The 13,255-nt window shown below is 32.9% G+C and overlaps 1 protein-coding gene across 1 annotated transcript in view; it reads right to left on the minus strand.

Moving 5' to 3' along the window:
• Positions 1-13,255, minus strand: part of LOC149782249 (uncharacterized) — a 665,894-nt gene that overhangs the window by 326,353 nt on the left and 326,286 nt on the right. Inside the window, exons 117-122 of the mRNA XM_089935099.1 lie at positions 11,417-11,583; positions 8,498-8,668; positions 6,868-7,077; positions 5,613-5,655; positions 4,952-5,118; positions 2,290-2,475 (exon numbers count right to left, since the gene is read on the minus strand). Of these exons, the coding sequence (XP_089791225.1) occupies positions 2,290-2,475; positions 4,952-5,118; positions 5,613-5,655; positions 6,868-7,077; positions 8,498-8,668; positions 11,417-11,583 (944 nt within the window). The remainder of the gene's footprint in view (positions 1-2,289; positions 2,476-4,951; positions 5,119-5,612; positions 5,656-6,867; positions 7,078-8,497; positions 8,669-11,416; positions 11,584-13,255) is intronic.

Raw genomic sequence — 13,255 nt, forward strand, 5'->3', positions numbered from 1 at the left:
TCTTAGTGCATCATTTTTTGGATATGAGCCAAGAGTGTGAAAGTGGAGAATATGTGGATTTTTGTTTAAGAAAGAACCTTGGTGGTGCGATAGCAGGTCCCTACTATAAGGTAATCTCCTTGGCTCCTGCATCAACCGGATGAGTACATGTGTGTGTCTGTGTGTGTGTATGTATGGATGTATGTATCTGAGTGTGTGCATGAATGCATGCATGCAGTGCATATGTATGTATATATGTATGTAATACAGTACCTCAGCACACTAGCAGCTATATGGTGCCAACAATAGATAAAAGAGATCATGGATCACCATCACTGGGCGAGTTATCAAGATGAGTCAAGAAATATAGTCCTGCCTCAGCGATAGACCCGAGGGATTAATTTGAAAGGTGGAATGGTGAAAGTGAACATTCCACTTCAGATTGAAAACATCCACCACCCACGTCCCCTTTACTGGCACTGGAGAGACATAAAGAGGTAGCTTGTTCATCAGTCTCATAGTCAACATCATAGGAGGTTCCAGACTTCCAAACACAGAGAAGGAGCATGCATAGCTCCTTCACATGTGATTGATGTTTGTCCAAGGCAAACCTAACACAAAAATGCCTAATGAGGTTGACAGAACCCTGTAGAGCTAGATACATTGCCCAATGTCTATACTGTTGAGAACCTTAGTGCAGTTCAATGCTGTGAATCAGGACTCCAGTAAAAAACCAGTGCTGACATAGTCAATAACTCAATATTGCTGTAACGGGATCTCGGGGGGGGGGGGGGGGGGAGGGGGTCCAAAACAGACAGTGGGTTCATGTGCAGTCTTCAGTTTGCCAGATGCAGGAACTGAGGAGGACAAAAATGACATCTCCCTTGGGGAACAAATTCTGCAGCCACATTCAGAGCTACCAAGTCTTGCCCAAAGACCTGCTAAGAAAGACTGATTCTTTTATTCTGTCTGTGAGAAACCAAACTCTTCATTGACTGGAGAGGAAATTCATCCCCACATACACAAAATCCTGAGAATGAATATGATCCAACATCTCTAGGTCAAGAATTAGACCCAAACAAGTAACCTTTAACCAATAGAGGGACTAAGGGACAGGTCCTTCAAAGACTTTCTCTAAGGACATTGTATAACACTGGATAGGAACCCCTAATGAGCCATCATTCACCCCCATCAACCTAGTAAAGTTCTGGGGACAAAGGCAAATCTAACATGAAGAGCCCAAAATTGAAACACCTCCTGGCCCATAAAAAACTGAAAGTATTTCCTGTGGGATGGAAAGAAGCGTGTACACGTCTTTTCTCCATTGTATTTACCAGCATTTACCCACACCTTACCATATAATATAGACTGAAAGAAACAAAATAGCAAGACTCAACACTGGGTAGGAGATAGTTACTCTGACACTGCATTAATACTGGGTAGGAGATAGTTACTCTGTGTTAATACAGGGTAAAATACCACTTCACTATGCAAGGTGAGAAAAAAAAACATTGGGGAGGGGGAACGATGAAAAAAAGACACCAATACACACAAATAAAGCAAGGAATGGTGAGAAAAACTACAACAAACTGTCTCTGTTAGGCCAAAAAGAATCCTACAGACAACAAACAAAGAACAATTTTGCTGATCATCCAGAGACACAAGTGCACAACAATCCATGAGACATTACTAAGGAAGCAGACTGGGATAATGTTGTTTCATGCTCATGTTCAATTGCTAACTGAAAAAGGGAATTTTTACCTTGGACTGGGGATTTATCATCCTGAAAAAGGGAAGTAATGCAATAAAAGTGGGTAATGTATTACAGCTACTAAATCTTTAGTTAAAGGGACATCTGTTAAGTATACATCATGTCAGTAGACATTAGGAGCTAAGCATTATCCACACTTTTTCTGCTGAGATGGAGAAGAAACTCAATTGCAAGTGTGTTAATGGAACTGAAATAGCCCACAAAAGTGCCTGGGAAAATGACCCAAACAATAAAGTTAACCAATGAAGGAAAGGATGATCAGAAAAGGTAACACTCAGGACTGTTCCAGTAAAACATACCTGGGACCCAGGAAAGGCACTTTTAAGGTCGGGTGCTCATCCACAGATGCAATTTAGAACTTTCTCATCATTTTCATATGAATTCTCTGAATCAAAGTATCCTAGCATATATTTTTTTTAAAACTGCATTCTCTGGGTTTAAATGGAACAACCCTCATACAACACTGATGGTGGGGCATAGAAATTAGTAATTGTAACAAAGACAAACAAACAAGTACATTCATAGTGTGAAAGCCCTACCTGATTTCCAACGGTTTCCGTTAACCTGTGAGTATGGAACCTGGGCATGACTGCAACGATCTGACAGCAGATACTGACTGATCCCCAGCTGCTCAAGAAGTCGATCCTGTACCAATGCCGGCAAACTTGTGGATGAATCATACGTATTGCCATAGGCAGCCTTCAGCCAGTTACCAAATGTAAAGTCTGGAAAGGATATATAAAGTCAGATTATTCTACCATTCTTTACAAGTATATCAAATGTAAAATCTGAAAAGGATATATAAAGTCAGATTATTCTACCATTCTTTATAAGTGTATCAAATGTAAAGTCTGGAAAGGATATATAAAGTCAGATTATTCTACCATTCTTTACAAGTGTATCAAATGTAAAGTCTAAAATGAACACAGAAAGTCAAACTAATGTCAGCCAAAATTTTATAACTGCATCATTTACATCAATATGGCTATTAACCAATCAAAAGTTGCTATTTGCTCATTCAACAAGGTGACTGACTTTGCAGTTGTTCTTATAGTTCCATCAATTTTGACAGTATATATAACATCATACTATGTTGCAGTTCTTTGCCATACGATAGCAGAACTAAATTCATCCTTGACATTTCTTTTGGATGTTTTATTTCCAGTCAAATATAAATTAAAAGTCCCGGAAGTGTTTATGTTGACTATGGTAACCTAAATGTTTTCACCTACCATAAACAAAATTCTTATTTGCATGCTAAGTTATGGATTACACCATATTCCTAACCTTTCTTTTCTGACATAAACATTCATAATAAAAAAATAATGTAAAACATTTAGATCAGTTGGAACTATTTTTATTTTTAAAACTATACTATTTAAAAATAAATATATGGTTGTTAAATTTATTAATACAAATCTTTGCAAATTTTTCAAATGGTTGCCATAAATGAAAAGGTATTATTGTGGCATTATACTACTGATATTTCAATTAAACAAGGTCAAAGTACTGTAATCACAATAATTTTAGCAAATTTAATAAGGAAACTAATTCTCGCTAAAATTATATGCCCAGTCAAGTTTAATGAGGATGAGATAGGCAGTTCTGGACGGTTGTAATAGAGGTCAGATCTTAACAGACACTATTTTACAAATGCAGTGTTAACCATTTAGGGAAGAACTCAAAAAGTGTGCAGACTGACTTGTGAAAATTTTTAACAAATGTTCCAGTATTATTTTCAACTGTATTTAAAAATTCTTCACCACTGGCAGTAAATCCTGCTATACCACAAAAAAATGCACATTATTTCCTATTGGTAATTCACTCAGATATTGTGTTGCTAAAATATTCAATACAATGTGTGGTGTTATGTTGTGATCTGCAGTAACACATGTAAGCAATAAACACGATTAAAACTGATCAAGACAGAGCTTCAACTGGCCTGTAAAAGCCTATCACAATTTTTGTTTCCTGAAGGACTAGCTGTTTGCATTAGGTTAACTTGTATGCATCCAAACACTATCTGATTATATAACACCATGTGTCATATATTTGCATCTAATTTCATACTGAACCAATTTTTTTAAAATGTGAAACAAAACTTTGAATACTATGGATAAAGTTTTGAAATAAATTAATTCAAATAAATGTATGTATGTATATATTGGGTAGCATTGTATGGCACTCCAGCACAAAAGTGTCAATATAGTGTCAACAAATGGTCAAATTCCAAAAGTGTCAATATAGTGTCAACAAATGGTCAAATTCCAAAAGTAGTAAAATGAATTGCAATAATATATGCTGCTAAATTCTTTTAAAAATTTTAAACTATGTATAAGATAAATAAAAATATATAGATGTTAAAATTCTGTAAAATGTATATATAAAAAAAGATAATGGTAACACATATAAAATCCTTTAAACACAATAAAAATTTGTGTTGCATAAATCACATTCTCTTAAAATTTCCAGGAATTTATTGGGTGGTGTGTCATTGTATGGTTTCACCAAGCAGTTCATTTTAAAATACTTCTGTCCCAAAATTGACACAATCAACAAGAATGTGCTTCATTGTCAGTGTAAACACTCTGGTCAAGGTTCACCATTCAGGTGGTATTCATAAGTCAGAGATGTGTAACCCATACACGATCAACATAATACAATCTCATCTTTCCAATTTGCCATACAAGGGATGCAACTCTCCAAAAGTGGGTTTTATATTTTTTAGTTTGCGGAGTTTTCATTCCAAATATTCTGCCAAGAATGGCAAACATGCTGATTCATATAATATTTGAAGTCAGTATTTGGAATCTTTCATCTAAAAATGGGTGACTACTGGGTAGCTTTGGCCGATTCATCTTCCCTTTCATTAACCTTTATGCCAATGTGACTAGGCAGCCATCAGTACAGAATACTTTTCCCAGATTGTATGAGAACATCTTGTTTCTGAAATATATGCGATACTGGTTGTCAAATACAAGATTCTGCAAGGCTTTATGGTGGCAAGTGAACCTAAAAAGTTGATATAATTTATTTTTTTAGGAGATTCCGACATTAGTTTTGAGTATGGCCATAATTTCTGCATTAAAAATTAAGGATTTATCTGGTAACTTGTTCAAGATGTTGCATGAGGTGTTTCAACTTTGTCTCCATCTTTCGAACCATCTATATACAGAGCTGCATAACCAGCTGTATACTTACTGGATAGGGCAAATCCATGATTGTAGTCACACTGCACTGCCGACAAAATGGTATTATTGAATATCTGCTGTTGTAGGTAGCATTCTCCTTGTGTGTCATTAAAACAGATGCTGAGTTTAAGGTCCAGGAGATATTTCCTGTTTCTCAACACATTCCTGATCTTGTAGCTAATTTGCAACAGAAATAATATAATTCTGAATTTGGTTCAGGTAAATACAACTGTTGTTTGAGATGGATCTTAGTTCATACATATGTACATTTTTAACAAATTTATAGTTATTTGTATATAATCAGCAGCCAAACCATATAAGGATTTATAAACTAGCAAACCCTTTTGAAACCGAATTCTCTGCTGAAATGGAAGCTACTGTATGATTTTAAAAAGATTTGTTGATGGTGTATCTAAATCAGCATCAAGAATAACTCAAGCTGCTCTTTTCTGAAATTTCAGTAATCTTTCTCACTATTATCCCAGAAAGAACAACAATATTCTAGGTGTGGGATGATTATGTATTGTAGAATATCTTTCTCTGCTCTTGAGGGAGATAAGATTTTATTATATTCAAGAGATAGAGCAGCAAGTTTACTTTAATGACCTTATCAACTTGCATTTTCCAGCACAAGATATTGACTGTAACTGAAATCTACATAAATAACTTACTCTACTCGGATGACTCCTCTCATGTACAAATGGTCCTCAGTATCTGTCATAATGAAATCAGCAATAAACATTATTATCATCATTTAAATTTATTATTATTATTATTGTTATTGCCATTCATTCCATTGTTTGTTTTTTGTACTCCTCAACTGGTGTTGAAACAAAAAGTTACTGGGTTTACGTGTATCAGTCATGTTGATAAATATGCAAATAAGGTAACAGAAGCTTGAATTCTGCATAATTTACAATGACTAAGTATTTAAATGATTGTGAAATGATGCCAGATTGTCTTACAGAAAGTTTTATTGATACAAAAGAAGAATACGTAGATAAATCAATAATTATCTAGATTTTGTACAATATAGCAAACTGTGATCATTCTTAAGAACTTACCCCAAGCATAATCAAATAAATTAACAGTGACCATTCTTAAGAACTTACCCCAAGAATAATTAAATAAATTAACAGTGACCATTCTTAAGAACTTACCCCAAGAATAATCTAATAAATTAACAGTGATAATTCTTAAGAACTTACCCCAAGTATAATCAAATAAATTAACAGTGACCATTCTTAAGAACTTACCCCAAGAATAATCAAATAAATTAACAGTGATCATTCTTAAGAACGTACCCCAAGTATAATCAAATAAATTAACAGTGATCATTCTTAAGAACTTACCCCAAGTATAATCAAATAAATTAAGTGATCATTCTTAAGAACTTACCCCAAGTATAATCAAATAAATTAACTGTGATCATTCTTAAGAACTTACCTCAAGTATAATCAAATAAATTAACGGTGATCATTCTTAAGAATTTACCCCAAGGATAATCAAATAAATTAACAGTGATCATTCTTAAGAACTTACCCCAAGCATAATCAAATAAATTAACAGTGATCATTCTTAAGAACTTACCCCAAGTATAATCAAATAAATTAACAGTGACCATTCTTAAGAACTTACCTCAAGAATAATCAAATAAATTAACAGTGACCATTCTTAAGAACTTACCCCAAGGATAATCAAATAAATTAACAGTGACCATTCTTAAGAACTTACCCCAAGCATAATCAAATAAATTAACAGTGATCATTCTTACGAACTTACCCCAAAGATAATCAAATAAATTAACAGTGATCATTCTTAAGAACTTACCCCAAACATAATCAAATAAATTAACAGTGATCATTCTTAAGAACTTACCCCAAGGATAATCAAATAAATTAACAGTGATCATTCTTAAGAACTTACCCCAAGTATAATCAAATAAATTAACAGTGAATTGGAGCCTGTCAATGCCCACAGTCAGTGTGAGATCACAGGTGTTGATAGACAGGTATGTTCTCACAGATCTTCCAATTAAGGAAATACCGAGACAGCAATCGATCCCGGTACAGTAGTTGGGGATGTGGCACACAATATCTTCTGGAAGGCTGTTGACAGGAATCACACTGCCACACTCTGAGGAAATAACAATCACATCATTAACATAGCTATACAATCACCTCCTCATGAATAATGAAAACATAGCTACACAATCACCTCCTCATGAATAATGAAAACATAGCTACACACTCACCTCCTCATGAATAATGAAAGCATAGCTACACAATCACCTCCTCATGAATAATGAAAACATAATCATAAACAGAGTTTTAACTCCAACTTATTGAATAGCTTGCAGTGCTTTGGTATAAGTTACATTCTACACTACTTGACAAAATCTCTCGACACATACTGTGCGGCTTAAAAATGTTCAATTATATGCATAAAGTCACTTTGCCCCCTCCCCCAGTATTTACACGTGAATTTTACCTTTTTTTATAAAGACTAAATATATGACACATAAAGTTTGTAAGTTTGCACAATAAATGAATGCAATTTAATCATGTTGATACTACATGTAATATTTTTACAGCTGTAATTCCCTGAATATATATTTTCACTTGACTACTGGACACTGCCAGGCAATATATACTTTTCACGATTTTTCTCTGCAGCTGACATCATAAAGTACAAAACTTAAAATATTTAAGCATGTTAGTGATTTTTCAACAGCTGATGTTAATGTTACATATATGTATTACTACTTAGCAAATGCCATTAAACATGTTCCATATAGACAGAAGGAAAATACCTAAAGCTCACTCTTTTACATATTAAAAAACTGAAGTTGCTGAAATTTTTTACAATTCTTCAGGATGATTTGTTGATATTTGCAGATGTCTTTTGTCAGTCTTTAAGCCTGTGATTTGCAACTATATATATATATATATATATATATATATATATATATATATATATATATATATATATATATATATATATATATATATATCCATATGTGTGTTTAAAGTCCAATAATAAAAGCAGAAAACTTAAAATGTAAAACGATTGTGTCACATTAAAATACTGAATCCGAAAATTATTATTTTTTTGCACAACATGCAACAAAAAAATCTTTGTACCAAAGCTGGCACTTTTTCAAAATTAGACCAAATTTGGCCAGTGCAGTACCTAGTCATGTGGCTCAAATCAAACAATTCAACAATATTAAATTTATGCTGTAGAAACTAAAGCTCGATGGCAGGGCAATCAGGGGCTGTAACTCTCATAACACATAATTCAAAAAGAAAAAATCTGATTGAATCAATGTCTCATCAATAAAAAGATGCAAATCAAATAAAATTGAAATGCAGCTATTCCAATAAAAGTTATCTTATGGAAGTCAAACTGTTAGAGAGATGGATGGATGGACAGCAAACCAGATGTCAGGATTACTATAGGGCTCTGTGGACTTCTTCAAGCAGGGCCACAATTATGAAAATAGTGAGGCAACAATGACCACCCAAGCTGTCCTGATTCTGTGCCTTTGACTTACCAATGTTCCATCCATTTCGTGCATCATTGTATGGGTAGACTGATGTCTTGCACTGTTCAATGTCTAAGTAGACTGCAAGACCAATATCTTCTAGCAACTTTGAAATCTGCATAGAATCCATTGATTCAGCGGAATATCCCCTTTCCATCTGCCATTTAGTCAAGCTGAAATCTGTTGGTAAGAAGAAAATATTGTTGGGAAATCCTGTTGTGTGCAATTTGCAAAAAATAACTGCATGTAAAACAATATGACACTCCAATACACATCAGACAAGTTTGTTCATGATTTAACTGCTTTGTTTTTCATCCTAATCATCAAGATAATAATCACGCCTTTTTTAATGTATCAAGTGGCTCAGTAACCAAGACTAAATTAATGTATGAGGGCATTTTCTCATAGGACAAGTACATGTACTGTAATTTCATACTTGTACAGAACCTATGGAATTTGTCCCAATATAAAAATTGATATGTTTATTGAATGCAACATCATAAAATATGTAATGTGCTTGTGGCATGAACAATATACTGTCAACTTAGGACGAAATGCTACAAATTTAAATTAAGTTAAATACATTTAATAATAATAATAATGATAAAAATATTAACATTAATAATAATAATTTCAAGTTTCTTTATTCACAGTTAATGAATGTACACAAAAAATAAAGATGCAACTAATCAAGAGTTTTAACGTAAAATCTTCTTTGTAAAAATCCAATTATCTAACAAACAAAAAATCAAACTTGAACACATTTCAACCTGCAAATAATTAAAGTTTTCTTTTGATATTACAATTTAAAGAAATTTTATTGTCAGACCCTTTGAAATTTTTTTTTACCTGTATGAACCCAATTACTTTAAAGCCACACCCACCTGCACTACTTTTCTGCACATAGTACTCAGTGTGGATAATAATTAGAATATAGAATCACACAAACTCAAACTTCTTACGTAAGATTTTAATTATTAACCAAATGATGGACCTCTTTATCAAATAAATGAGACATCTTTGCTAATGCTACATGTAAAATACACTTCAAATGAATAAATAACATCATCTACTTAAATATCTTGATGTGAAAGACATAACGGTACCGGGATAAATTCTTCAGTGCGTGTATGTATTAATGTATGATATGAAATCTGTATAGTATTACAATATGGAAATTTTAAATTTCTTTTGTAGAATAAAATAAAACAAAATAAAAGAACAGGGAAAATTATTTTGCGGGCACAGGTGGGTTCAAACCCAGAACCTTTGCATTAGGATCACAACACTTTAACCAACTGATACAAACATTTGACATGTGAGGTATTAGACTACATAAAAACCCATATAGTCTTCCTACGTAAGATTTTGATACCTTTGCTAAAGCTAAAAATGAAATACACTTTAAATGAATAAATAAACATCGTCTGCTTACATATCTTTATGTTAAGACATGACGGTACTGTGGGAAATGGCATTTTGCATGGTGATTTGTATAAAGCCGTAAACACTGATGAAAAACCCAGTGAAACAGTGTTTGTGGATGATGATATCAATTGTGCAAGTATGGATTTGATTTTTAACTGAAATGGTGGCCTTGTCTTCAACTGACTGGCTGCACACTTATATCATATATATATATATAATGAATCTTCACTATTCTGTATTATTGCACCTTATGAATGAAATTCAAAATATGATTAAATAAAAAAATGTTATTAAGTTATTAGTTTATTTCACTATTTATGCTGTTGAATTTAAATATGGGGACTGACTGTTTATTTTTTAAAATTCAAATAAGTATGATAGGACATTAGTATTACGGACATAATTATTACAGATACTAGTATTACAGACAAAAATAGTACAGACCATAGTATTACAGACCTTAGTATTAAAGACATGAGTAATACACACATAAGTAACAGACATGAGTAATACAGACATAAGTAATAGACATGAGTAATACAGACATGAGTAATAGACACGAGTAATACAGACATAAGTAACATACATGAGTATTACAGACATGAATAATAGACAAGAGTAATACAGACATGAGCAATACAGACATGAGTAATACAGACATGAGTAATACAGACATAAGTAACAGACATGAGTAATACAGACATAAGTAACAGACATGAGTAATAGACATGACTAATACATACATAAGAAAAAGACATGAGTAATACAGACATAAGTAATAGACATTAGTAATACAGACATAAGTAATAGACATGATTAATACACACATGAGTAATAGACATGAGTAATACAGACATAAGTAATAGACATGAGTAATACAGACATAAGTATCACATGCATCAGGATTACTGACACTGGTATTACAGACATACATATTACAGACATAAGTATTACACACATAACTATTACAGACATGAGTAATAGACATGAGTAATAAACATGAGTAATACAGACATAAGTAACAGACATGAGTAATACAGACATGAGTAATACAGACATAAGTAATACAGACATAAATAATAGACATGAGTAATACAGACATGAGTAATACAGACATAAGTAACATACACGAGTAATAGACATGAGTAATAGACATTAAGTAATAGACATGAGTAATACAGACATAAGTAATAGACATGAGTAATACAGACATGAGTAATAGACATGAGGAATACAGACATGAGTAATGCAGACATAAGTAATAGACATGAGTAATACAGACATGCGTAATAGACATGAGTAATACAGACATAAGTATCATATGCATCAGGATTACTGACACTGGTATTACAGACATACATATTACAGACATAAGTATTACACACATAATTATTACAGACATGAGTAACAGACATGAGTAAAAGACATATGTATTACAGACATAAGTATTACAGACATTTTAATTACAGAGATAAGATCAACCTGTTGAGCATTACTTACTTGGTATTAAGTAGTCAGTTTTCTGGCTACAAATCTGTTTTGGAAGCTGAACTCCACTGAATATTGGCACCGAATAACTACACGGTGCATTGCTCTTGTTGAAACAAATACTCATGGTAAGATCTGCCAAGATTATATTCTTATGTGGGAAGTCCACCAGAGAGAAACTGGAATTAACAAGACATCAGGATAAATAAATATTCAAGGTAAGATCTGTCAAGATTACATTCATATGCACGAAGTCCACCAAGGAGAAACCAGAATTAACAAGACATCAAAATACACTAAGATCTGCCAAGATTGCATTCATATATGGGAAGTCCACCAGAGAGAAACTGGAATTAACAAGAAATCACAATAAATAAATATTCAAGGTTAGATCTGTCAAGATTACATCCATATGCACGAAGTCCACCAAGGAGAAACTAGAATTAACAAGACATCAGGATAAATAAATACAGTAAGATCTGCCAAGATTGCATTCATATGTGGGAAGTCCACCAGAGAGAAACTGGAATTAACAAGAAATCACAATAAATAAATATTCAAGGTTAGATCTGTCAAGATTACATTCATATATACGAAGTCCACCAAGGAGAAACTAGAATTAACAAGACATCAGGATAAATAAATATTCAAGGTTAGATCTGTCAAGATTACACTCATATGCACGAAGTCCACCAAGGAGAAACCAGAATTAACAAGACATCAGGATAAATAATATTCAAGGTTAGATCTGTCAAGAGTATACTCATATGTGGGAGGTCCACCAGAGAGGAACTGGAATTAACAAGAAATCACAATAAATAAATATTCAAGGTTAGATCTGTCAAGATCACATTCATATGCATTAAGTCCACCAAGGAGAAACTAGAATTAACATCACAATAAATAAATATTCAAGGTTACATCTGTCAAGATTACATTCATATGCATGAAGTCCACCAAGGAGAAACTAGAATTAACAAGACATCAGGATAAATACAGTAAGATCTGCCAAGATTACATTCATATGTGTGAAGTCCACCAAGGAGAAACTAGAATTAACAAGACATCAGGATAAATAAATACAGTAAGATCTGCCAAGATTATATTCTTACGTGGGAAGTCCACCAGAGAGAAACTGGAATTAACAAGAAATCACAATAAATAAATATTCAAGGTTGGATCTGTCAAGATTACATTCATATATGTGAAGTCCACCAGACAGCAAATATACACGATATCAGAAGTTTCATTAAAACACAATTAATTAAAAAGCAGTTCCATCAGCAAGTGAAAATAAACCTGAATTGTAATTCAATTTTTTACATGTTTCCTTTGGAAAATAATTATTTTAAGGGTCAATATGCTGATAAGAATAATCTAAATTTTTTCTTTTTGTTACTATATGATGCAAATATACATGTATAGCAATAAACCCATCCACCCAACCCCAAAACTAGTAATGTCTTTTTATGACATGGATTTTTTGTAATACCGTTTCTAACTTAAAATTGCAAATTTCTTTAACCTCTTAGTAATTAATGTAAATACAATTCAGATCTTAAAAAATGTAAGTTTATTTAATATTAAAATTTCTGAAAAACTGGAGTAAAATAAGTACACATTGTGTTGTGCCTTGTACAGTAAAATGCTTCAAGCACACAAGTGAGTAAAACTGATCATTCAAATCCCAAATAGCTAGCAGGTCCAGTAACAAAAGAAACTCATCCTGATGTTTACAACATTGTCAATTAAATGGGTCTGTCAATGTACTAAAGCTAATCAATCTCTCAGAATAGGCTAAGTCCAGCACAACTGTCCAAAAGCAGCCCAAAATTTGGGACAATTTAATAA

Source organism: Sinohyriopsis cumingii, chromosome 15, assembly GCF_028554795.1.
Source record: "Sinohyriopsis cumingii isolate HCF-2022 chromosome 15, ASM2855479v2, whole genome shotgun sequence".
Classification (NCBI taxonomy): domain Eukaryota; kingdom Metazoa; phylum Mollusca; class Bivalvia; order Unionida; family Unionidae; genus Sinohyriopsis; species Sinohyriopsis cumingii.